General features: G+C 52.6%; 9 protein-coding genes across 9 annotated transcripts; 4 read left to right on the forward strand and 5 right to left on the reverse strand.

Annotated features, from left to right (window-relative positions):
* Positions 1 to 831: 831 nt before the first annotated feature.
* SCP_0214250 (Nucleoporin AMO1) lies at positions 832 to 2981 on the reverse strand (the record flags this gene model as incomplete). The annotated part of the gene is made up of 5 exons (XM_027755327.1): positions 832 to 2448; positions 2498 to 2666; positions 2719 to 2764; positions 2823 to 2919; positions 2979 to 2981. The coding sequence occupies 5 exons, from the start codon at positions 2979 to 2981 to the stop codon at positions 832 to 834; spliced, it is 1932 nt and encodes a 643-aa protein (XP_027611128.1).
* A 299-nt stretch (positions 2982 to 3280) lies between these two features.
* On the forward strand, positions 3281 to 4680 carry SCP_0214260 (Transcription initiation factor TFIID subunit 4; the record flags this gene model as incomplete). Its single annotated transcript, XM_027755328.1, has 4 exons — positions 3281 to 3347; positions 3399 to 3444; positions 3497 to 3707; positions 3757 to 4680. 4 exons carry the CDS (start codon positions 3281 to 3283, stop codon positions 4678 to 4680), a joined length of 1248 nt encoding a protein of 415 aa, XP_027611129.1.
* A 262-nt stretch (positions 4681 to 4942) lies between these two features.
* SCP_0214270 (glycoside hydrolase family 18 protein) lies at positions 4943 to 7157 on the reverse strand (the record flags this gene model as incomplete). The annotated part of the gene is made up of 10 exons (XM_027755329.1): positions 4943 to 4996; positions 5049 to 5171; positions 5239 to 5264; positions 5323 to 5837; positions 5890 to 6098; positions 6153 to 6169; positions 6218 to 6325; positions 6387 to 6509; positions 6572 to 6971; positions 7029 to 7157. The coding sequence occupies 10 exons, from the start codon at positions 7155 to 7157 to the stop codon at positions 4943 to 4945; spliced, it is 1704 nt and encodes a 567-aa protein (XP_027611130.1).
* A 1374-nt stretch (positions 7158 to 8531) lies between these two features.
* Positions 8532 to 9978, forward strand: SCP_0214280 (hypothetical protein; the record flags this gene model as incomplete). Its single annotated transcript, XM_027755330.1, has 4 exons — positions 8532 to 8576; positions 8645 to 9194; positions 9245 to 9770; positions 9831 to 9978. 4 exons carry the CDS (start codon positions 8532 to 8534, stop codon positions 9976 to 9978), a joined length of 1269 nt encoding a protein of 422 aa, XP_027611131.1.
* A 1396-nt stretch (positions 9979 to 11374) lies between these two features.
* Positions 11375 to 12732, forward strand: SCP_0214290 (Metallo-dependent phosphatase; the record flags this gene model as incomplete). Its single annotated transcript, XM_027755331.1, has 6 exons — positions 11375 to 11715; positions 11809 to 11899; positions 11970 to 12101; positions 12211 to 12268; positions 12321 to 12354; positions 12414 to 12732. 6 exons carry the CDS (start codon positions 11375 to 11377, stop codon positions 12730 to 12732), a joined length of 975 nt encoding a protein of 324 aa, XP_027611132.1.
* A 275-nt stretch (positions 12733 to 13007) lies between these two features.
* Positions 13008 to 14650, reverse strand: SCP_0214300 (hypothetical protein; the record flags this gene model as incomplete). The annotated part of the gene is made up of 14 exons (XM_027755332.1): positions 13008 to 13037; positions 13100 to 13176; positions 13237 to 13271; positions 13331 to 13360; positions 13414 to 13504; positions 13567 to 13580; positions 13642 to 13724; positions 13787 to 13802; positions 13853 to 13901; positions 13994 to 14029; positions 14105 to 14225; positions 14279 to 14384; positions 14470 to 14522; positions 14603 to 14650. The coding sequence occupies 14 exons, from the start codon at positions 14648 to 14650 to the stop codon at positions 13008 to 13010; spliced, it is 789 nt and encodes a 262-aa protein (XP_027611133.1).
* Positions 14651 to 15042: 392 nt separating this feature from the next.
* On the reverse strand, positions 15043 to 15904 carry SCP_0214310 (hypothetical protein; the record flags this gene model as incomplete). The annotated part of the gene is made up of 8 exons (XM_027755333.1): positions 15043 to 15072; positions 15144 to 15220; positions 15270 to 15304; positions 15358 to 15387; positions 15449 to 15553; positions 15606 to 15688; positions 15744 to 15759; positions 15810 to 15904. 8 exons carry the CDS (start codon positions 15902 to 15904, stop codon positions 15043 to 15045), a joined length of 471 nt encoding a protein of 156 aa, XP_027611134.1.
* A 3673-nt stretch (positions 15905 to 19577) lies between these two features.
* SCP_0214320 (predicted protein) lies at positions 19578 to 21715 on the forward strand (the record flags this gene model as incomplete). Its single annotated transcript, XM_027755334.1, has 9 exons — positions 19578 to 19633; positions 19686 to 19987; positions 20059 to 20121; positions 20171 to 20905; positions 21103 to 21361; positions 21418 to 21472; positions 21532 to 21550; positions 21601 to 21625; positions 21682 to 21715. The coding sequence occupies 9 exons, from the start codon at positions 19578 to 19580 to the stop codon at positions 21713 to 21715; spliced, it is 1548 nt and encodes a 515-aa protein (XP_027611135.1).
* A 796-nt stretch (positions 21716 to 22511) lies between these two features.
* Positions 22512 to 23965, reverse strand: SCP_0214330 (the record flags this gene model as incomplete). The annotated part of the gene is made up of 5 exons (XM_027755335.1): positions 22512 to 22693; positions 22746 to 22917; positions 22973 to 23286; positions 23351 to 23670; positions 23721 to 23965. 5 exons carry the CDS (start codon positions 23963 to 23965, stop codon positions 22512 to 22514), a joined length of 1233 nt encoding a protein of 410 aa, XP_027611136.1.
* Between the last annotated feature and the right edge of the window lie 1293 nt (positions 23966 to 25258).

Genomic DNA, 25258 nt, shown 5'->3' on the forward strand with positions numbered 1-25258 from the left:
GTGCTGTCATGGCCGTTGTTCTACATTTAGGGCTGAACGATCATGGTGACAAATTGTGAGATGCGATGATTGTGTATAAGCAACCCCTCCATTTCTGCATCCCCCGAGTGCGAGCGTGCAGCTGAGGAAAGGAGAGAAAGCTTGCCAGGCAGACGAAGAATTTAAGGGTGCGCAGAAAAAGGTCCAGGTAGCTAGTGATTGGGAGACAGTTGAGTTTGGGAAGAGCAGATCGTGTCTTCTTGGATTACACCGTCCATTTATTCGAGGTTCTTGCAATTGTCGAGGTTCGTCCAAGACTTTAAGTCACACCGGGCGCTAACTTCCTGCAGTGGAGCTATATGTAGTACTCGTCGAAATAGGCAAGTGCTGTCGTTCGATCGACTCCGCCGACCATATACATGTGTCCGTGGGACGTGTCAAGTGAATACCAGCTCTAGACAGAGTGAATAATATCAGATACGTGGTAAAAAAAAATCCGATTCCTGTTCAGGTTTTTCTGCCGGAGTGGCGTCTACAGGCAGAGATTGGCCTCTGTACATGCCCCCGGCTCACTCACGGGCCGCAAGCTCGCGGAGGCTGTTAACCCATCGGAGAAGTCTCTAGTAGCGGCACGTTACACCAGACACTACTATCGTAGTTCCAAAGTCTTAGCTGTAGTACTTATGAAATCGAGGGAATGGCGACATCATAAGGCGCGTGCTCGAATGTACCAAGGGTAACCGAGGAAGACTAGTAATGGTATGGCAAGCAACAGCGACAAGCATATTCGACAGCTAGAGCACATCAGGGTATCACATAAAGCCATACATTCAAATGAAACGAACACCGAGCCTATCGCATCTCCTTCGGCGGGATCCACTCCGGTATCTTCCCAAACTCGAAGTGTTCACTCTTAAACGCCTCCAGCGCACTGGCGGGCACCAGCTTGATGTAGTCGGCGGGCAACATATCGTCGTACTTGCTCGTCCCGGGCATCCAGCGCACGCGCAGCCGTGCCGCAGCGAAGTCCGGCTTTCCTGGCTGCGTGCGCGGCGCAGCGGCAGGTGGCAGGGCGGGCGGTGCAGGTGCGGTATTGAACGCGGAGACGACGGGCGCACCGGAGGACGCGAACGCGGATACCGGCAGCGTCTGGCTTTGTGACATGCCGAATGCCGACTGTACCGGTTGCGCTTGGTTCTGCTGCGTCCCGAACGCAGATTGCGCTGCTTGTGGCGGGTTCTGTGAGGCACTAAAGGCAGATTGTACAGGCTGCGTCTGGTTCTGCGGTGCGCCGAACGCGGATTGTACAGGCTGGTTCTGATGTGCACCGAATGGAGATTGCACGGGCTGGTTCTGTGATGTGCCGAACGCAGATTGCACGGGCTGCTGCGAAACATTGCCGAACGCGGACGTCGCTGCTGGCACCGGGTTACCGAATGCTGAAGTCGGAGCCGGCGCGTTCGAGGAAGAGCCGAACGTGGACGTTGGCATGTTCTGCGCGAGCACCCCGAAAGCAGACGATGCGCCGAACGCAGGTGTACCAAACGTAGATGTCGTGTTGGCGGATGTAGGTGTGGCGCCGGTGCCGCCAAATGCAGAACCGCCTGTAGAATTGCCCGCAGCGAGCCCGAATGCGGATGGCTGGCCGGCGAATGCGGAGAACGCCCCTCCCCCTCCACTCCCCGATGCACTGGCCGCGCCACTCAGTGATGATGGTGAATTAGCAAACGCGGAAAAGCCACCGCCTGTTGCGTTAGAGCCAAACGCTCCAGATGCTGGCTTAATGATCGACGACTGCCCAAAGGAAGATTGCCCAAAGGCAGGCTGGCCGAAAGCTGAAGTCGTCGAACCTTGTGCTGGCTGTCCGAACGCAGACGTCATCGACCCCTGCCCAAAAGCAGACGTTACCGGCCCCTTCGCGGGTTGGCCAAATGTTGATGTCCCTTGTGCTGACTGTCTAAAGGCTGTGGGCTGGCCAAACACAGACGCCACTGGCCCTTGCGCAGGTTGACCGAACACAGATGTCGCTGGGCCCTGTGCGGGTTGACCAAATGCGGATGTCACCGGACCCTGCGCCGGTTGTCCAAAAGCTGATGTGGATGGACTCTTCGTAGGCTGGCCAAACGAAGACTGTCCGAACGCTGGACCTTGCGCAGGTTGACTGAACGCAGACTTGACGGGTCCCTGCGCGGGCTGACCAAACGCGGAGCTAGGCTGCGCAGGCGTGCCGAATGCCGATGCGCCCGTCCCTGCAAATGCACCGAACCCTGAAGGTTTCCCGAACAAGGACGTGGTCGCGGGTGCCCCAAACGCTGAATTCGTTGAGCTAGTCACGCCGAATGGCGAGCTGCTGGGTTTCTGCGACTCTGCTTCGTTGCGCAAAGCCTGCCGATGTGCTTCATGGACGTTATTTCGCGCGTTAGTGTACAATTGCTCGGCTGCTGTGATCTTCTGCGCCTCATAGTTCAACTACGACGGCGGGTCAGACAAGGACGAAGTGGCGACATGTGAAACGCACATATTCTTGTCCGTTATTAGCCGCCGACGCCTGCAACCACTTTAAGTGCAGCTCCTCGGGAGACTCGTCGAGGGCAGAAAGTAAATTCACTTGGTGCTTGGCGGGCCCAAACGAAGACAATGGCCAGTCAGGTTTATCAGCTGTGAGATCCCTGGTGAGGATATCAACGCTATCCATAACGTGAGACCGGGATATCTTGTCAGTGGAGAAAGAGAGCGAACTTGATGAGGCCTGACGGTGCAGATGAAGTCTGAGACCAAGACTGGTCTTTGAACGCGGCTGATTGAGTAGATCTAGAGGCGAGATTATAGAACAAAAGACGCACTCCCGAAGCCACTCTGCCTCTGTCCCTCTTTCGGATGTTCGTTCCTGCATTGATCGCCGAATTTGCACTGGCCACGCAGGAAATATTGACAAACGACCTACGAAACACGAAACTTCTCAGTGTTAGGAACGCGGAATAGTAGTATTTTGTACCCACCATCTCAGGTGTCAGTCAGGGGAGGCTGAGAGAGGCATGCCCAATAATCTGCAGGCACAGGCTCAGCGCCAGGGAAGGAACTCAGGGTCTCCGGGGCCACACCATACCCCGATCACCTCGCCTTGCGCCAGCGGCTCTAAAGCTGCATTTCTTATGTCCTCTCTCTGCTCTCATCTCACATTTTGTCTCGCCGTTTTGACTGCTCCATTGTGACACAACATTTTGTTCTCGCCGAACTGCTCGAACAACACGACCTGTGCTTCCGCCTTTAATTCTATCCACCGAATTGGTGTTTCTGCAACATGAAGACAGAACAGGATCCATCGACACCAATGACGACTTTCTCAGCTGCCCAATGGGGCCCTACCCGTATGTTGTTATGACAATTGTTATGTCCTGCTCATGAACAACTCTGAGCAGAAATTCCAATTGATCCCGCATTGCAACAACAGTCGCAGCAAGCAACGTACGCATGCGGTGCCCCTTATGATTCCTGCATCCACTCACCAGCAGTATAGATCCACTTATCCACATTACCAGACGTACCAGCATTATCCGCAGGCCTCGTATAGCCACTACCAGCAATATGCACCCCCGCAGACAGCACAACAGATACAATCCCAGGCAGTAGCGCCCACCTCACGCCAAGCCGCGCAGTCCAATGCAATGGACACGGCTGACATTGCGACACTGAACGATGCGCTTGGCAGCGCGGGGGTAGATCTCAGGGTAAGTTCATGCTGAACTTCGCTTCGAAAGAATGGCTCACGCGTCCTAGGCCGAGGAAGAGACCCTCCACCGAACATATGACCAGTTCCAACAGTCCTACCGGCCGTACGAAGACCGCACGCGCACGCAGCCCGCAGCGCCAAATTTTAACACTCAATACCTCGGCACGACGATGCGCGCAGTAGGCACACAACACAAAGTAACCAAGGTGCCGGAGGACTCTGTCAACTACATGGCGCTCGCGCTTCGCGCGCGACTGCAGGACCTCATCGTTGCAATGGTTGCCGCCTCCGAGCACCGCACCGACACGCAGTTCGACCGCCCCGCGTCACACTACGCCGACGGCAGCCCGATGTGGAGCATTGTTATCCGCAGCGACGTGGGCAAGCAGTTGGCCGCAATAGAGAAGGTCGAGCGCGACGAGGAAGTGCGCGTACGGCGTGAGCGGAAGGAGCGGGCGGAGGCGGCAGCAGCGCAGCATGCAGCCCTTGCCGCGCAGGCGGGCGCTGGCATGGGTGTGGACGGTGGATTCGACGATGAGGGTGCGCCGAAGAAGAAGAAAAAGAAGGAAGGTCCTGGGGTCACCGCCCGCAACATGTCGGAGGATGTGCGCAAGAAGATGTCGAATGCGGTCGCGAGCCAAGCTGCGGGACTGGGAACGGGTAAGTATGCGTGGATGACCGCCGCTAATGCCAATGCATCTGTGCCGGCCAAGCCCAAACCTACTGCGACAGCGAGCGCAGGCAGTTCTGGCGGCGCGAATACACCCGCATCAGCAGCAGCTCCTGCGGCGGGTTCCACCGCCACCGCTGGAGGATGGGCACGGCCGTATGTTCCTACGAGACCAAGCCAACAACAAATGCCGCAGAGGGAGGACCTGCGGCGGGCAATCACGTTGCGGGACGCGATGTTTGTAATCGAGAAAGAGAGGGGACACGGAGGAGGGCGTGGTTCTGCGACAGGATGGACATGATCTGACGTGATCAGCCTGCTTTTCGGATTTACGCTCTGGATGTATCATTAGTGCTGTCTTTCAATGCAATGCGTGATTTAGGGAGTTGTTCGATGGATAGAATCTGGAGATATGAGTTTTGAACAGTGCGACATTTCATTGTGAGGGTCGAAAGCTACATCAATAATTATGCTCGGGATAGCCGTCAGGAGTCATCGTAAATAGTCGTTACGTTCATGAATCAAACCCTCTTCAGAATCGCTGTGAGAATATAAGAAATTTTTCATGAAAGCCCCAGACTGGAGCGGATGACGTCCTGGAGCACATAGTTGTAATCCTGCAACCACAACGAGTGAGGCACGGAGTCACGAAGAGTCAGTAGCACCTACCTGGTCCAGAGACCAAGTGAAGCATCCTGCCATACCATTCTGCTTCGCGAAAGTTGCCTTGTCGCCCAGCGAGTAAGTATCGTCGTACGTCACCACCGTTGCCTGAGACACATCGAAGAGGTACTAAATGACAAAGTATCAGCGGCTCATTGATCCCAGAGGGGATGCAAGAGAAAGCAAAGTAGCGTACCGGTGTGTCGCTGCAATTATCCCAACCTACAAGACCCGGAGACAGTCAGATAAGAAGCCCCACATTGGAAGCAATGCTTATTACCCTCTGTATACCCGCCCGCTTCCTGGAACGTCTTCCACGACGTTTCCGTCAGCGCACCTAAGGCAACAATCTGGTTAAATGCGATCTGCTGGCCCCAATATGAACTCAGATTCGCATTCTCAGTGACAACCTTCGACCTCGCATGCGGGTGCGCGCCATTAAGCGGGTTTGGCTTCCCACTGGGCTTATTAGCTGCCCTCTGCGGCAGCTCGCATACGAGCCCGCCATTCGAGAGCGGGTTGCGCATCGGGAGGCCCAGCACGCGCTGGCGGTACTCCGCGAGGCGGAAGCCTGGTGGGGGCAGCGCAATCTCAGCGAGCGTCGTCGCTGTGCTTTCGGAGACGTAGCCATAGAGTGGGAGGCCGAGCACGAGCTGAGAGGCGGGAAAGCCCGCGGTCGTCCATTGCGAGAGCGCAGCCTCAGCGCTGTATTGCGGCAGCTGCGCGGTGCCACAAAGATTGCCCAAAGGTGCATTGGGGCCGGGAGTGGAAGAGGCGCCCCAGACATCGTAGTTCCTTTGGTGTGTTTGGTCAGAATGCAGGAAACAGAGATAGGACGAAGACAAACATGATGTTTGCGTAGGTGAGTTGCGCGGCATATGCGGCGACGTTTGTCAGGGGACTGCCGTTCGACCCTTGCCACGGGAGGTCCGTCACGGCCGCTGAGATGATCTTGGACCAGCCGAGTGCCGAACGCAACGAGGTCAGGAATGCGAGGAAGTTCGCAGAATCATCAGAGGAGTACGGGTTTCCAGCGCCAGATTCACCTGGGTATTCCTTCCATGCAGACATTAATACGCGGGGGGCAAATGAATGATACTATGGTCTCACCCAATCGATGTCAATTCCTGGAAGACGTTAAGAAAATTATACAATTGCCATGCGCGTAAACTCACCATCTAGATCGTACGTATTTACCGCACTTACACACGCATTCACGAATGTCGTCATGTTCGCAGAAGTGCCGACAGCCTGTGAAAAATAATAACTTCCGCCCCAACCACCTGCGTCCGGATCGAGATAGATTAGCCACTGAACCAGCCGCGAGGTGAACAAAAATCATACCAATAGAAAGGACGACTTTGGTGCCGTACCCGCTATTATGAGCGCTGCTGACCAAAGTCTCTAAAGTACTGGTACTTCCGGAGTCATAACTGATGGTAGACGAAGAGTTTGGTGTTGCAAATGCTGCATCGTCAACGATGTCATTGAAGACGTTAGTCTTGTTAGTAACTCTGTGATAATCGTACCGAACAACAGGACGTCGAATTTCGAAAAGTCCACACCCTGAGGAGGATTGGTAGCGGAGGCCCAGTCGGGGTAATAAGCAGCAGCAATCGGGGTCGTAGCCGCAGCAGACAATTTTCCCTGCAGTTCCAACGCTGTCTTCCTGGAAAGCGTGGACGGCAGCGCATCCTCTGGGTCAAACTTAGCAGGGGCCGAGGAAACGGGGGTCAGGAGTCGAACGAGTGCCGCGTGTTCACGGTACTCTGGCAAGCCCAGTATAGTAGTTAAATACGAGTTTAGGCCTTCCTTGCGCTCCGCTATGAGTTTGTCGTCCACCCATGCAGAGGGAATGAAGGATGTGACCATAATCCTCTTGGGTGGAAGCACCTCGGAGTCGGCCAGCGCACTGTGAACGTCGACGAACTGATATCGAGTGTCAGGTGTGCACGAAAAACAAGGGAAGGTATCATTGTGACATACTTCAGAGTAACGTTTCGCGACTTCGAACTTTTGGCCGTCGTCCGTGGTAACCTTGACGCAGTAGAGAACATGTGGCCGAGGAGAGGAAGCAGTCGTGTGCTTCACAATGGAGGCACTGATGACGGTCATCTCTCGCACCTGTAGAAGGGACTGATAGAGGGCGAAGGCAAGGAGTGGTCGAGCTTAGGGGGCTGTCCCGTGCGACGAAGCGACACATATATGTACGGAGTGAGCGTCTATGATCAGGAAACAGATGCTGCACTCACACACATTGTCGAGTCCCCACATGCTTTCAGAAGAGAGGGACCAAGCGATCGGCATGGCCACGACAGGAGAACTGAGAGCTACTATCTTGGCCAGAATATCGGGTGATACTCCGATTCATTCTGTCGGAATGGTTTCAGCACGACCGCAAGAATCGCAGGATAATTTCATCGGTATCTCCCTGCTATCTTCTCTCACACAGCATCTCGAATCAGCACGTGCCTCGGTCCCAGGGTGAAAACAAGTCAAAAATCTTGGGAGAATACGACCGGAGGAACATCTATCCCGAGAAAATGGAGTGAAATGCGGATGCATATATTCAACTCCGTTTTGGGGGAATGGATGACAGGAACATGATCGAGAATGTGAACGATCGGGGATGAGATGTTATCTCCCTACTCGAGAGAGCGAAACAACAGGAGGTAGGTGCACAAGAGACTGAAGAGTAGGTGGGCGTGACCGGTCGCCTGATATGACCGTGCAGGAGAGCAACAAGATGCACCGTAGACCATTTCATGCAAGACCAACAGACGCATCGCTCAGATCTGTACAGCGGAGAAGTATAGTTTGCAGGAGAAGCGCAGCATAGGCCATTCAGACACAAGTTCGCAAGCTTCCACTGAGACATAACAGCCGAGTGCAGATGATCAAAGAAAGTACTCCACATGCTGATACCACTTCGCAAGGGCGACACGGCCTACTAAGAGTTGTACCAGAACGGCACGAGAATCGAAGTAATACCTTGGCCACATGGTTATCAACCCTTGTCGTTGTCACCCTGAATCTGAGTTTATTGAAGGAAAGACTCGAGCAAGCAAACCGAGGAAACAAGTATGACTAACAGGCTCGAGGAACCCAAGGGTAGTAGTGGGATATGCAACAAGGCTAGTTGCTGTTCAACTTCATTAAATCAGGTATCGTCAGTATCCCGAAGGCAGATGGTAGACACTCTGCTTCAAAGCTTCAACGTTCGTAGATCAGGATATATGCGTCAAGCTTTTGCAAGCTGTCACGGTGAAGCTTGAGCGTTTCGGCGCTTCTTCTGCTGTGATGTGTGACAGACGCGTTCAATTTGAACGGAGGTCACAGATAATGCTGTCACGCCATCGCTCTCTGTGCTTCACAAGCTAGGTGTGAAGGCATACAGCGCTCAGCTGTCTTGGTACTTCATCTGCTTATCATATTCAAAGACCATCTGTCATTTGAGATACCGCTATAACGAGACGAACAATCCTATCAATGGCTCCGACGGGAACTGTTGAAGAGGCGGAGAACGTTGTGGAGGTTAGCCTCTAGGCTGTTCTTGACTGCAACACAAAGTTTGTTGACAGAACATTACCTCCGTTATATAGCCAATGTTTACGAACAATGTTCTGCACATCGATCTCGTGTGCGATGTTATCTTCTCCTGCTGCAATCCGATATCTCTTCTACGAGTGGCGCTAACCTGCCGCCAAGCTCGCGCCGCAATCAGTTCCTACATGCACTACGCATTTAATATCAATAGACATCTCATGCGCTTCTTCCCGGACCCATGCGCGTTCCGCTCTCTGCAAGCGCGTACGGGCACCATCATCTCTGGATCGATGGCGCTACAGTTCTTCGATAGATCCTTCTACCCTTCCTCCGACCTTGATCTCTACACCCATATGTGCCACCGCCGCGAGGTGGGGGAATGGCTGATCAAATCTGGATACAAGTTTGCACCCACCCGGCGACAGCAGCCAACGTTCGAACAAAGTATCGACGATCTAGGTCTCAGAGCGTCTAACGTATATGGCCTGCCGGGTGTCTGCTGTATCTTCGATTTCACTAAGCGCATCGCGGGTCGCCAGGAGCTCAAGGTGCAGCTGATTGTAGCGCTCCACAACCCGATAGAGGTCATACTTGGCTTCCACTCCAGTAAGTACATCGTCTCCCGTAGCGCTGCCTCTTATCTAAAAGGCACGCAGCATGTGTAATGAACGCGATAAGCTTTGAAAAGGCATACTGTCTCTTCCCGCGTGCAACTCTTGAGGAGCGTCACTCGCTCATCAGCTCCACTCAGGCAGGCGCCTCGCGCTGGCGTGCACAGGGTATTGCCAAGTACAGGAAGCGCGGCTGGAGGATGCACTACAAGCTCCCAATTTCAGAGGATCAAAGAAATAGGCTTTTTGGTTGCGGATGGCGCTGGATCGACGACGAGAAGAGCTGGGTAATACCTCTTGACACCACTGGCATCGAGCCCCCGCCTTCAGCGAACCTGAGCTCTCTACCGATGCAGCACGATCCGATCTCTCTGTCCAATTGGAAGATCTTGTATAACAAAGGGAGTGGGGCGATTATGCTGTTTACGAGCATGAAGGATGAGTTGCTGCGATATGAGTACATGCTCACCGATCGGGATCTGCAGCTCTACATCAACCAGGTTCTGTCCATGAAAAAAAGAGAGGAGCAGTGCAAGAAGCAACTGCTTCTGGACTCGGAAGACAGTACGTTGTGAGTGTCTTCCACCTTCATCGTGAAATACTCCCTTGTGAATGGTCGTTTGGGCTCCAGGTGCGACGAGCAGATGGCGGAACTGGTTCAGGTGTGGATGTTGGCACAGCGGGAGGAAGTCGCATCTTCCGGGCCCCCGGCCGCCGGAGTCTATTCCAACCATCTGCCTAGATTGGGGCTACCTACAGTGCAGTGCAGCATCGCGTGAAACTTGCACTACGGGCGGCGCTCGATGTCAGGCTGCAGGTTAGCCTCATGATGAATCCTACCTACCCTTCCTCGTGTTGTTGTAGGTGTCTCGCCCGGCCACCGAGCCACCGGGACTGCTGTCGGAGTGTAAACCTTATTTAACATAGTATACACGGACGCTTTACTGTACTTATACCCTGTGCGTTTGCAACGACTCATGATCATGCTATGATCGGGCCAAATGCTTTCCGTTCGTATGCTTCGTCCATGAGCCTTTCCCCTTGTTGATTTTCAACACAGCGATGGCGTCACATTCTGCTGCAGTAAATTTGTCGTTCTTGTCAATGTGTCGTAGATAGAAATTTATTGCCAGTGGTCAGACCACCGTCGTGAAATAGGCCATAAAGTACATGCTATTATAGTCTCCCAAAGCCAGACTACAAAATCAGTCCTATGAGAGGTTGGAGGGACGGACTGATATAGGTCTGCTTTCAAACGCGCCCCCTTAACCGTAGTACAGGATTTCACTCGTGAATGCGGATGCCGAAGAGATGCCGTTGATCCGGCTGTGATGCCGGCCGAGGGTTCCTGACCGAAAGAGTGGGTCGTCGCGTCGTGTCAAGACGCGCTCACCTTCCCCAAGATGTTCTCATTCCACAGTCCTGTCGATGATCCACCCTTGCGCCAGTTCCTCGCTACATTTCTCATAATGCTCAACTACAAAATTCAACCTGCCCTACTCAGACAGCCTCGCTTCCTCATCCACAGCTGCCAGGCTCAACATCACCTTCTCGCGATGTGCTTCAAGATGTCGTCCCGACCTGGTCTGCACCTCCTGCACAAGATCCATCTAATGCCTTGCAGACACCTTCCAGTTGATAGTCGTGTGGATCATAAGGTAGAGATCTCGCGAGTATTTGCCGGCACAGTGTGAGTCCCTCAGGTGAACTGAATCAAAATGAGTGTGGCCCAATGAATGTAGAAGTCATTCTGACATTATGAGGATGGTGGAATGTATAATTATTGGAAAATTCATGTGATGCAGAGGGTGTTGTCTTGCGGAGGCCGACGCGTCGCGTTACACCAGATCTAGTCGACGCGTTTCGGAGATCAAGTTGCTTATGTAACTCCGAAATCGTGTACTACGGTGAAGCACCCTGATTTGAAAGCAGACTAATGCTATTATAGCATCCGGGCATATTCTTGGAGATGAGCCAGCCAAAGCAAACATTAGCAGTTGAGGTGCCGGAGATGTCTATCATTTGTCATTACAGCTGTCGCAGAACTGGCACTATTTATGCAAGCAGCTGTAATATTTCTGAGACGTTGACAACCGCTCTCGAAAGAGGGAGCTCTGAAATTCCCAATATCTTTCCTCTAGCACAGTCACAACCTTTCCCAAATAACTGCGTGCAATGGATCTCATGGACGTGAATGGTGAAGCCTCCGCATCAAACCTGTCGTCGGCTATGAGTACAGAGCTCAGCTCAAACGCACTCTCAGGAACAGTTCGTGCTCCAGCTCTTCACTCGCACACCGTGATCGTACACACGGAGTACGACATCTCTGCGCCACCACCCCTTCCAGGACCCGAATGGACGCGCTTTGTATGCATCAGCGACACGCATTCGCGGCAGTTTGCAGTTCCTGAGGGAGATGTGCTTCTGCATAGCGGTGACCTGACGAACTCGGGCACGTATAACGGGTTCCGCAGCACCATAGAATGGCTTGCAGATCTGCCGCACCCGCATAAGATGTGAGTAGTTAAATGTTCATGTTTCTATTGTCATGGCGCTGCATTTTGTAGAAGCACGTTTGGTATGCTGACGCGAACACCTTGAAAAACCAGCATCATAGCAGGCAACCATGACCTCCCTTTAGACCAGAATGACGACTGGTACGAGAAGAACTGGGAACGATGGCACTGGCCTGAGAAAGAGGTTCGACTGCGCGTTAACAGTAAATTCTGTTCCGAGAGATGTAACTCTGAATACATGTACATGTTCACAGGACGTGAGCATGATCAAGGAGTTGCTCCAAGGCGAGTTGGCTACGAGCGCCAATATCCTATACCTTGAAGACCAGAAGTACGAATTCCGTGTCAAGGAAGGTGGCAGACTCTGGTCTGTCTATGGATCACCTGTAAGTGGCAGTTACGAACGTTTTGTTCTCCCACTGGTAGAGTTGGATGTTTGCAACGCGCCCTCCATTGTCCCTGGAAACCCTTCTCGGAACTCATTTCCGTTACCAGTGGTCCCCCGACTTCTATAACTGGGCATTCAACTATGAGCGTGGTCTGCAAGCAGAAAGTGCATTTCCTCCAGCCCATCGAAAACGTTTCGATTCTAACTACATTCCCAGAGATCGTGTCTTCCATCCCGAAGACGGACATCCTGTATGCCCTCTTTCCCGCGAGCGTTACTACACATCTGCTTACCGCCGTTGCACCGCAAGGCTAACACACGGCCCGCCATTCGGCATCCTCGACGAAACGATAACGCACGAGCAGGTCGGATGCGAGACTCTCGCTATGCGCCTAGCGACCACGCTCCGCCCGCGCTTGCACGTGTTCGGACATATCCACGAGGCGCATGGCGCACTCATTCAGGAGTGGGACGCGGACGGCCAGGGTCGAGCGCACGGGGAGCGCACGGTCTTCGTGAACGCGGCGAATTGGCCTATGGGTCCCCGCGCGCGCCCGGCGCCGGGTGAGAGTCGCATCCAGTTCGGCGAGAGGCCCTTTCAGCCTGTCATTGTCGACCTCCTTGACTAGGTGTGATTACCGAGCGGCGTGTGGGGCGTGCTTCGGAGTTGCTGCAGTTGTTGTAGTACGATCTGTACGATAGTGTGGTATATGGCAGTCAGATTTTGACCAGAACTACGATCTAGATGGAGGATTCCTTTTAAACTGATACACCATTTCTAATAGTATAGTACTCGTCATAGGCTTGACTCGTCCCGGGGAACCTATATCCTACTCAGCACCTGCTGAGCCTCAATAACGTTATCGCTCTCAGATGGTTACATAAAGTACCCCATCCACCGTAATCAGTCGCAGAACGTGATGGCAAGGTTGACCTTTGTTAGAAGGATTTAGCCATCAATTGTTCAATGGGTTAAGACGGCGTAGGACCACATACGTTGTCGGAGGGACAACCAACTTGGACATACGTCTGGTCTGCAGAGTAGAACGCTTCGGGACAACCGTCGTACGCGCCTTTCAAGTAAAACTCAATAAACGAAGACATTGCACGAAGCGGCGGTGAGTTGCACTTACAGTCAGCACCAATGCCGTCGCAGCCATTGTAAAATCTAGACTCGCAGAAGTTAGTGATAGGTACCTCGAGTGGTCATACCGGGAATGTATTCACCCGAAGCCGCTCGTCACCGAGAATGCATGACTGATATCTCCAGCATCAGCTTAATCATGGACGAAAGTATGAGAGGGACTGACGGAGAAATAAGCGAGATGTCAGTGCTGCTCCATCCGTTCGCCAGATTTGTTTCAATGAGGGTGCATCCCTCGCCGTTCTCTCCGCATTCACCTGAGGAGGGAAAATACATGATGAACCCCTATCAGCGGACCATACAGAGAAGCTGCATTTACCCGTCTGCAAGTAGCTGGGACGCGTAGTAGCAGGTAATTTCAATATGGGAAAAGCAACGAGCAACGAGTGCGTACGCGATGAGGCCGCCCACAGCCCCGCCGCTGGTATACGGCTCTCCCATCGAAAGGACGCTTCCATCCTGGCCTCGCAGGGTGGGCTGGAAGACGGTCACGTCAGTCAATCATGTTCGTTACCCCCACAGTCAACGTGTCCGCGCACAGTGCCGTATCCACATCTAACATATAACATGATCAGTAAGGGGAAGGAAGGATCGGACACACTGACTTGTTTGTGAAAGTGATAGTGTGTGACTCGTCGCGCGCGAGAACTAGGCCTGCTCCAGGAGCGACAACACGAGCAGCGACGAACAGGGCCGCGATGAGCTGAATAAAGAACGGCATTTATACAACGAGAGTTGACGCTCACAAGGCAGCACTATAGGCTGGTAACCCAGTACGGAGCCTATTTATACTTCATGCAGGACTGTAAGCGTGCTACTTCCCTGCCAGTGAGATTTTTGGGGACCTCCCAACCAACCTCCCAACCAAGATTGCAGAACAGACGCTACAAGGTCCCCTTGGGTAGCCGCTGAAAGTCCAGAGCCAATCCCCGCCAATTGCGTGAGGACCGCGGCACTTTTTTGAAGCGATTCGAAACCCTTAAATGCGGTTATGATTACACGCTGGTACTTAGTGAGATGTTGCAACATACCGCGAGGCTAGCGACGCGGCACTGTCCAGCACTCTTGCGGAGATTGGAGGGGTCACAACAGTGGGTGTTTCGTATGGCCTGCCTGGTGGGCAACTTGAGGGGCAGCCTATGGTGGAGAACATGAGGGGAGAGCAGGCAGTGTAAGCTCAGCGATGATGAGGAACAACGTAACGAAGTGATCAGAATATTACCGACTGCAGATGCATAGATATGAAGAGTTGACGGCGTAGAGACAACCGTTCACCTGTGATAAGCCGACCAATCCCAGTATGGCACAGCGAGATCGGCGAACGTGATCAAATTCTGTCTCAAGTACCAACAAACCTGTTTCACCGAGATCCCGCGATATTGAATTTGGTATACGGTCTTCATTCTGAGGTGCAGGCGCAAAACAGCGACAAGCGTTCAAATGCAATAACTGTCACCGCTGTCAGATGGCGCAGCAGTGTGCCATTAGATTTGTGATGATCCACAGATAGGTAGAGATCAGTGGTATGGACAGACCGTGTTCCTGGACTGCACTCACCTGAAGAAAAGCAGAGCCAAGTGCACGCCATAGAACAGGAACTGTCGATGCGATTGCAAATTGCAAAAATGTATCCGTCGTTCTAGTCAGACGCCAATGACGCCACAATCATGCACAACTCGGAAGGACCGAGTGTATATTGCGCGCAAACGACATGAAGACTGTCATACTAAGAAATAGTGAATTACATTATACAGTTTTGAAGCCCACATCGTCGCCTTAATTCGTCTTCCAGAGCCTAATCGCAGAACGTGATGGCGAGATTAACCTGCGACAAATCGAATGGGTCAAATTCACCTTGTCAGCTTGGGAAAGTAATAAAGTAGGGTGAGGACTGACGTTATCAGCAGAGCAACCAACTTGTTTATAGGTCTGGTCCGGGCTGGTAAAAGCGTCCGGACAGCCAGAATAAGTGCCTGCAGGGTACATTAGCACTTTGGAGTGCAGCATATGCTGGAAGCTCACAGTCTGCTCCAGCACCATCGCAGCCGTCGTAATATCTAGAGCGACCTTAAGTCAGTCGGAATTTATACAACCGTGCGCTTGTACACACCCAAATCCGCTAGTCACGGAGAAAGCATGGCTAGATCATCTGAGCGTCAGTTTCATCCAAGAGGAAGAGAAAAAAGGCTCAAGCTACGAACGGAGAGATAAGGGAAATATCGGCACTGCTGTATCCGTTGGAGAGCGTGGCTTCAATGAGCGTGCAGCTTTCACCATTATCTCCGCAGCCACCTGTCTGCAAGTACCTAATGATTTGCTACTCAGTGTGAGACGGACTGCGAAGAAAGTAGGACTTACGAGATGAGGCCGTCCAGAGCATTATTGGCGGTGTAAGATCCGCCAGTAGAAAGCGTATTCCCTGAACCGTCTCTCAGGATGGGCTATAGTGAATGTATCTTTAGTTCCTTCCACCTGGCTGGAATATCGAAGACTGACTGTGCCATATCCACAGCTAATGTACCATTAGATCGAGTACGAAGATAAAGAGCGCGACACACTCACTTGTTGGTAAAGCTGACGGTATGCGTCTCCGCGGCAACTCGGGTCGCGGCCAGAGCGGCGACGATGAAGGCAGCGGTGAGTTTGAAGAAAGCCATGTCGATAACGGGGATAGGCTGAGAGGCTCTTACAAGACTGGCCGGTTTGAATGTGTGGAGAATGGTGCTGGATAGTCGTTTGCTCTACAGAGCTTTTATACCGCTGCAAGCGATGAGCGGCAACATCTCCCCGTCTGGGACTGTCGACGAAAATGCCTTGTAGAGATGTTGCATTCGAAGCCCTAGAACCGATGCTGTGGTTGCAGCAAAAGCCAAAGGCCCGACCGCATGCCTGGCCACGCTTGCAAAGTTCATCACAGTCCACTGACAGATCGCAGTACGCTGACGTCGTGGACATTGACAAACGATTGCCGCAAAAATTTGTGATCAGATGTCCGTGGAATGTTAGAGGAAGTAGTGCTCGATACTGACCACAAAACAACTAAGAAACTAGACATCTTGGGTGTTCCGTGGAACAGTGGTGATGCTGCTATTGCCTGTCATTTAGATGCCAGAAATGCCCAACAACAGCTATGGATCGGTGCATTTCAATACCTAGCTATGGGCGAGCCGTCAAGGAACATGTAGCGGAGAAATGCCGTGGAGGACAAGAAGTCTCAGCTGAAGTAAGTTAGACCTTGGAACGAATAAAACAGAGAGCTTGATGCACGGTCAATGATTATCCCATGACACTACAGCGATGTGAGGCCGCCGCCGCGTCCACAGAAGTATTGGCCAGTCCATGACGTCTCAAGTGATCGAGGCGCATTAGCGTCTGACCCGACGTCGAACTACATCATCGGTACGGCACCGCGCGGATCACGGAGCTCTAGCTTCGTTCCCTAGATCTGATCAATCAGTAAAATGACAGATGGTATGAATCTCCCAGAGGTACCTATGTCTCGGATTCCATCAAATCAGATGTCTGAGCACCTCGGATCACCTGGACTGCAGCCAGAAAGGGCCCACGCAAAACTTCCAGTTACAGTGCGTACGAGGGCCAATGACTGAAGAGATTGCACGCTCTCGCCTGAGCCATGGTAGGCGTAATTCCAGGCAGTCAGAGCCGACGTCTCTTCTTGTCGCGCTGCGAACTCGTCTGTCAGATCGACCTGCAGGACAGAGATGGGAGAAAATGTTTCATATTTCGACAGGGGCTCACCCGGCTAAGTACAACGCACACGAAGTGATGCACTGCCTAGCCTATGCAGCCAAGACACATCGTCTGGGCCATCGACCTAGAGGACTACTTCGTGCCCCATGGGTGTCACGGTTCGTTCGACAACAGTGGTTATACCCTCAAGCGCTTTGTGCCCCAGTTCCTGTAGGTCGGGACTCCAGTCGTTGGGTTGAAATCTGAGCTGGAAGCGCAGCGGCATGCGGCTTTCTACCCCTGGTGACCCAAGGGTGACAATATGCCGGTATGGAAGATAGCTCTAGCCGCTCATCAATCAACGCATTAGTTCTGCTATACGTACTGTTGCGGAAATGTATGCACTACGACGTTTCTGGGGCTGCATATATGCACTTGAAATTCAACAAGTTGTGAGTGGAGTTGGCGTGGGAGTAGTGCAACAGTACACAGAAACTACGTCACCTTTCATGGTTCCGGTCAGATGCGCCACTGTGTGCTTAGCAATAAATAGTCATCTTCTGTCCGAATCCTCAAAGTGTTGCGGCCTTTGGACAGCAGGCCACTTTCTGGTCCCCTTCGCGCACGCGGCCCCCATCGGGCATCCATACCTGGGAGGTGATCAATAACTCCTAATGTATTATAGATGCTCGATTTTGGGCTGGAGAGCGAAGAAAGACGGGTACCTTGTTGAGCTTGGTTGACTGGATCATCATTCCGAAATCGCAGAGCGAAGCGCTGTGCTTGTGCCAAACGAACCCGAGCTGAGATTGGTATGCCATAAAACACTAGCAAAAAGTGGGCCTCTCTTCGTCAGAGACCTTGCTTGCAACCCTACGGTATACATTGGAGCCAAATACGCGAACATCCACGCGTACGTTAACCGGGAAAAGACGGGTCAAATAAGGGAATGGGAGAGACCAAGCAAGCACGGTGCTCGTCACGAAAGAGATGTTCCTCTTCACCGACTCAGTGACGACAAGAACAGGCACGTCTGGTAGATATTCGGCGCCAGCTTCTGTCGTCGTCATATGGAGACCACAAGACCAGTGAGAAATTGCAGTCGGGCAGCCCTGTTAAACACGAAGACGCAGAAGTGAATGCCACATCGTTTAAGTCATTCACATGTACGCCTAGCACACGATACAGAGAAGCCAATGTCAAGCAAAGAAATGACTGGCGATTCACCCTGGCTAGCAGGGTTGCGAACGAACTTGGCCGGGACTCGCCCAGAAGTTATGCATATTGATCGTCATTGAGAATCGAGACATCCACGATCGCAGAGCAAAATGACTCGATGTACATGCCTCTTGTGCCTGCGATGATTAGCATTCAGACGCGCTGAAGCGCCTCGTGCAATACACGAGCTTATATGTGGCCCTAGAGAAGACGACAATCATTCGACTTGTCGACGAAAAGTACGGCTCATGCCGAGAACACATCAGTACAAGATCGTGGGCCACGTCTTCTGAGCTCTGGACACGCGGCACAGAATGGCACAACGTGGCACACCAAGATGGGAACAAGCGAAGCTTATTACAGTGTTCTGCTATTCGTTTCTGAGAAGATTGTTGCACGTCTTATATGCAAAAGAAGTTCGCCAGATGCACGACTTCATAGTAGAGAGAAGTTCACTTGATGCACGACTTCGTGGTAGCAAAAGAAAGGTGAACATACAATTGACACAACGCCGACCTTTCAATGAGGAATTGAGTACTTGTCACGAGGGACATCACTCAAACGCCCATTGGTCCGCCGTCGTGCCGCCACCAACAGACGGAAGACCGAGAGTTCCCGCGATAGGCAGCGATATCGCGGCGAGCTTCGTCTCTTACACGTCATCGTGATGCACCCGCGCCAGCAGGAGACCAGCAGACGTTCTGCGACACGTCAAGGCGGGAATGGAGGCAAATCATGACAAGATGCAGGGGGTTTCGAGACGTACCAATTGCTTATAATAGATAACCGAAGCTCTGGCACTGGCGGGCCTCAGGCGAGTGAAGAGATTTGATTTGCAGGCACTCGTGGGTGACTTCTTTGCGAGTAGCTAACGCAAGTGGCGATAGAGATGTTGCAAGTTGTGGTCAACGTGACGGTCGGTCATGGAACCTGGATGGGCTGTCCCACGGCGACAGTTTTTAGAAAGGCTGGGCGACTCCAAGAAACGACAAAAGCTGGCATGAGGAAGACCTTCCGCAGACGCGATGCAGCAAGCATAAAGAGTCAGAAAAAATGGGACGCTCCTTCATCAAACTTTTTATGTGTACTGCATCGGGGTTTGATAGAAGGGACAAAGGAAGGAGCCTTAAGGCTTCAGAGGAGGATTGCAGTCGCCTCGGAAGACCGGGCCGGGAAGCACTCCTCCATGCGCCCGGCCGTCATGACTAGGACTCGGGTAACGCGCTATTATATATCTTAGAACCCTGTCGGTATGCCATGGAATACTGACCTATGTCCCACGATATAACAGGGTTCTTCTTCTCGTCATACTCTTGCCCTCGAGGTCCTTGATTTCTTTTTACTGCCTGTACATATAGTCGTGTGCTATCGATTTTACGCCTCATTCACCAGCAGTAACGCTGTCCCCCCGCCAATATCGCCATGGGTTCATCGGCTGGATTTCTCGTCTATTCAGGCGTCATGCCTCTCATTAAGACGTACGTTCATACAGCTCGTTCCCCTAGTTCTCCAGTTAACGACGGTTTCCAGATATATCTCAATTGCACTCGGATACATCCTGGCGAGGAAAGGTCTATTCCCACCAGAAGCATCCCGAGGAGCGTCACAAGTGACTATGAACGTTTCCCTCCCTGCACTCATCTTTGCGAACATCGTACCCGCTTTCACGCCCGCCAACGTCTCTGCCCTCGGACCCCTCTTCCTTACCGCCTTCACCTACCAGATCATCGGCTTTACCCTCGGCCTTCTAATCCGTGAGTTCTTCTATGTGCCCCGCAACTTCTACCAGGGCATCGTCGTCCTCACAGGCATGAGCAACTGGGGAAACCTACGTTAGTACCTTTGTAAGACCCCGGCGAGAGTCGTCCCCTGTATGAGCTCATCCCTCATCCTCCTGTACTAGCTAATGCCGTCGTCATGTCCGTCATGGCCCAGGCACCCTTTAACCCAAGCACGGATCCAGCGTGTATGTCCTTCCATACCTCTATTCCATCACGATTCTGAAGTACGTGCAGTGGGCGTGTCATTCGTGTCGATCTTCATCGTCTCCTACCACCTCGTTTTCTGGGTGGCTGGCGCGGCGAACTCCCTCTCCTGGGATTACCGCCCCGGTGTACCGCAAGGCGAAGCGGCTGAGCTGCGTGTGTCTTGGAAAGAAAAGCCCATTGGCGGCTTCATCGCACGACACATTCTCAAGCTCTCCGTAACCCATCCGACACCCGAGAAGCATGATAACACACTCCAGCCTGAGCATCGTCCCTCCATCGAGAAGGTGCCCGTCGACCATGACATCGAGAAGGGTACGCCAGAGGTGGCACCCCAGCCATTCGAGAACACACCCCACGAGCTTGATCCAGACGTTCAGCTTGCCCGACGAACCTCGCGCCTTTCGGCAAGCTCCTTCCGCTCGCGGCATCCATCCACCTCGCTCGGCCACGGGCCCTCTATGGCCGTCGTCCCTCCTGCGCCCCCACCATCCCCCTCACCGTCCTCAAACGCCCATGTCGCCGCGCACTCGGCAGAGGATACCGAGCCAGAGACAGCGCTGCCTAGCTTACGCGCGCGCGTTCTTCACATGTTGCGACCGCTCTCCGTCATCGTGACACCCATTACGATCACGCTCGCGATATCGCTACCCGTCGCGCTTATCACGGACCTAAAAGCGCTGTTCGTGAATGTCACTGCCGAGGGCGGGCCAAATTGGCACGGGCCCGACGGGCAGCCCCCGCTCGCATTCGTCATAGAAACCGGTGCGCATGTTCTAATCTTCTCTGCGTCCACGGTCAATCGTTCTCGGCCTACTGATTTCTGCTCTGTGCTTTGTGTTTTCTTTTTCCCCGCCGCCTATTGTGCGTCTTAAATGCCCTCATCGCTGAACGTGGACCTACTGCACCGCGCACACGTATCCTTATGTCTGATTTTCGTGCGTATGATGCTCACTCCATAGCTGAATTCCTTGGCGCAATCGCCGTTCCGCTTGCGCTGGTTCTCCTCGGCGCTTCCTTCGCACGCATTACTGTGCCGCGCCCGCTCTCGCGGCTACCGATCGCTGCGATGTTTGCCGTGAGCGCGTGCAAACTGTTTCTGCTACCCGTTTGCGGCGTATTCATGGTGCAGGCGATGGTCCGCGGCGGGCTCATACCGCGCGAGGCAATCGCGGAGCGTTTCGTCGCGATGTTCCTCAGCGGAACACCGGCGGCGGTCAAGTGAGTGTCTGCGTGCTCGTCGTGTAGCGCGGGCGCTGACGTGTGGTGGGTGACAGCCAGCTGATTGTGTCGTCGCTGTATGCGCCCGGGGGAGAGGTCGATACACTGTCTGTGAGTTACTTTTTGCCTCTATCTGGTGCGCATATATTCAATTCACTGTCGCTATGAAGGCTTTTCTCCTTGTACAATGTGAGTTTTCGTCGTGTCCTCGTTTGGGTGACGACGCTGACCTGTCGTAGACGTCCTCATGTTTATCTCCAGCGCGTGCGTCTCTATCTACATCCTGATACCCCTCCCCGTCGCTCATCTTCTCCCATTAGCGCCCTCACAGCCGTCGCTCTCCTACTCATCTGACCCGAGGGACACGATCTATAACCCGAAACGACTTACTGACCTCCATATGTTACTGACTTATCTGACGACTAGATGCCGCATACGAGAGTGAGGATAGACCTATTTTGTTACAAGACGATATAGATTTAGGACGATAGACGGCGGCAACAGCACGCGTATATCGATGTGGTAGAGGCGGTCGCGCGGGTCGGCGTTGTGATAGAGGTCCGCAAGGATCTCTCAGAGTTGATGGATTAGATAGACGGGTCCTCTACATCCTTGGGTTCTTGCATAGACTTACATACCCTTACTGTTGTTTCTTCGTTCAACTACCCTGTCAATTGGTTTGTGACGAGCTCGTGACACCAACCAATCGACAAGAGGTAGGTGTGACGAACGCGACATGTCGCGTCGGCGTGACATCGCCACCTGGGTTCACTTCGTGTCCTCCCGGCCCTGTCTCAAGTCCAAAGAGTGCGTCATAACAATGATGCAGTCAGCCATTCGAGTCGGCTAATGGGAATACAGTGAAGGTGAATTTGCTTTTGTCGGGGGATACTTGTCGACTGCGACCTTGCTAGGGTGTTCTTGAACTGGATAAACTGTCATGATGAGTGGGCATGCGTCAAGCAGTAATCAGTATGGACGTGGGCAGAGCCAGTCCTCTAGAATGAAAGGCAGATTCTTCAAATGCATACGTGAGCTCTGACAAATGTACATTCACCAGATGTCTGTTTGTTCATGCACGTCCTCGTGAGACAACAGCTTAATGGTATACAAAATGCTTAACGTAAGAGACTATCGCGCTGGCACGGCTTCAGTGGCCTGCATTCAACCACAGATCGTCCAGTAGTTCCCTAGCATTCGCTCTCTCCTCAGGCTTCCACTTCAACATTTTCCTAATGAAGTGAAGAAACAGTGCCTTATCCTCCCCTGCAAGATTCTTCTCGGCATCCTCCAAGCTCGTGTTTGGAATATCAGCTGCTCCCTTCCAATTGCCTGTGCAAATGTTAGGAGCCATGTATTTGTTCCGGTTATGAATGATACGCACCATCCCTATTGAACCATTGCCAAGGACGATCTGTTTGACTTCGCTCGAGGAAGTCTTTTGGTGGAAGGCCAAGCAATGCAATCATATGAGCAAGGTGATAGATATTGTCCTCCTTGTTCTCAGCTCCTCCTGTAGTTTTGAATAGATTGCCATTCTCAAACAAATCCCAAATCTGCAGCATGTGGTTCACATGATCTCTCGAAGGCTATGAAGACAGTATCGCTCACCAGGACTCCGATGTTCCAGATATCCACCTTCTCATCCCAAGGAATGTCTAAGATAACTTCAGGAGCTCGATATTGATATGGTTGAATGTCGTCCATTGGATCGTATTTGCCAAAATGGGCTTCGCCGAGATCACAGAGTACCGGTCGGCCATAATTATAGATACAAGGGACCAGCGGTCGGGATGTGTAGAAGATTCGGTCACCGTCGATTTTGCGCGGACTGGGAGACTCCACCTCTTGCTTCTCAAATTTCTCCAAATCATCTTCGGCAGAGTGATCATCCAAGCCTAGTAAAATGTTCTTCTCCTGAATATCTAAGCCATTCGGGCAATGCATATGACATGAACATAGAATAGAGATCGACATGACATGGCTCACCGGTGTGTATCACTCGAGCCTCGGTATGCAGGAAGTCGAGAGCAAGAAAGACATGCTTGAGAACCGACCTCAAGAGCGCGACAGGCAGGGATTTAGTGGGAAGCATCTTCCGAAATCCTCGTAGGGTGATCGCCAAAGGTGAGTAAATGATAGCTTGATACTTCTGGTTATGGCTGGTGACTTCGAACTCATCCAGCATCTCGCGAACCAGCGAGGAGCCTACGTGGTTTGTTTTGATCGTTCTCAAGTAGTTCGAGGCCGAGAGCTCCCCCGAAAGCGCATGGCAAGTGCCGATCTTGAGGGCTACATGCCGATGTTCCCTGGCGAGGTTGAGTGAAGACTAATGTTATGACCATCAAGAGAGGCTTACGCTAGGTCCCGACATAGCCATACTGTAGCATATCCTCCATACCCTAGTTTTCCAACGACTTGATACTTTGACTTGAAGACTTCACCTATTCGCACTGGATAGAATTCGTCTGGTCTGTACCGCTCCCAGGTCTCCTCTTCGACCAAGTAAGAGTTGTCGATGACCTCGAAACCACTCGTAGGGAACAATCGCGGGGGCAATGGTCTTCGTACGAGGCAGCGAGCAGCACGGAGAAGAGACGACATTCAAACTTTAGACTGAGGACATGAGTTCAGTACGGTAAGCGAGACGTCCGAGGTTCAATTGCCCCGGCGTACGGTTGCCCGCTTAGGCTAGTCCGAGGGTCGCAGCTGCAGTGTCGAGAAAGTTACTTGCGACGTTAGCCGTGTTACTCCCTATTAGTAGTGAAGAATAACAAGCTGCAGTGAGAGAGCGACACTAAGATGTGGCTTACGCACGGGAACTTTCTGGCTCGAAATGAAATATGATTGGTTTTACGAGACCGCAGTGGGGTGGAGAGATTTTTGAAGTTTCCGCATCTCAGTATGGGCCTAATTCAAACTAGATCTCTTCGACCACCTGCCCCGATATTGCGATGGGCGTCGGGGGCGCGGTGCACAACGCGATCAACCCTCCGGTGGAGGAATGAAATGGCGGATTACACGCTGGATTCGAGATCGTATCCTCAAGGATTTGTATCACCGAGTCGTAATGCAAACGGGCTATTTGTACTTATTTGTACCACTGCTACCACAGGTCCCGCCTGAATGTCGGTAGGCAGGTAAGTCATCAGAAAATCCATGACGGTGCGACAAGGCATTAGCTATGATTGTAATGTAAATAATTTCCGCAATATGCATCAGTCTTGCATTCATTCTGGTCAGGCCTTTTATAGGACAGTTGAGTTGGTGAACATCTAACTGAAGCATCGGCATGCCATGGGGTTATCGGAGTCAGCACAGCTTGCAGTTGTAAGATCATATGCATTTCCACATGGATCAGGCATTATAATTGATCCCACAGAGTGCTCAAAAAGAAAACATATCCATTTTTTGCTGTAATGTAAATCTATCTGCATTATCTATGAAAACCGTGCCCATACGGCTACACCCCAGGTTCCACTTAGCAGGCAGGCATGGGGAGCACAACCCCCCGAATCCGCAGAGTGTACCGACGCAACACCCGCACCTTATAGCTCGACCCCAGCGGCCATTCCGTAAGTGTCCCGGCGTCTTGATGGTCCAGGTCGGCCATCCAAATAGTCCTCATCGTCGGCCATCCACAGTCCTCGCAAGTCGTCGCGAGTCATCGGCGAGCCAAACCCTGCGCGCCCGCGAGCCGCGGTCCTGGTCAAACATCGGCCCTCCACGGTCTCGGTCAAACGTCGGCCCTCCACGGTCCTGGCCAAACGTCGGCCCTCCACGGTCCTGGTCAAACGTCTGCCCTCCACGGTCCTGGCCAAACGTCGTGCCCTCCACGGTTCTGGTCCGAGGTCAGCCTCCTCACCAACGGGGATGGCCTTCCAGAGCGATCTTCAC

Source organism: Sparassis crispa, assembly GCF_003851025.1.
Source record: "Sparassis crispa DNA, contig_000001F, whole genome shotgun sequence".
NCBI lineage: Eukaryota > Fungi > Basidiomycota > Agaricomycetes > Polyporales > Sparassidaceae > Sparassis > Sparassis crispa.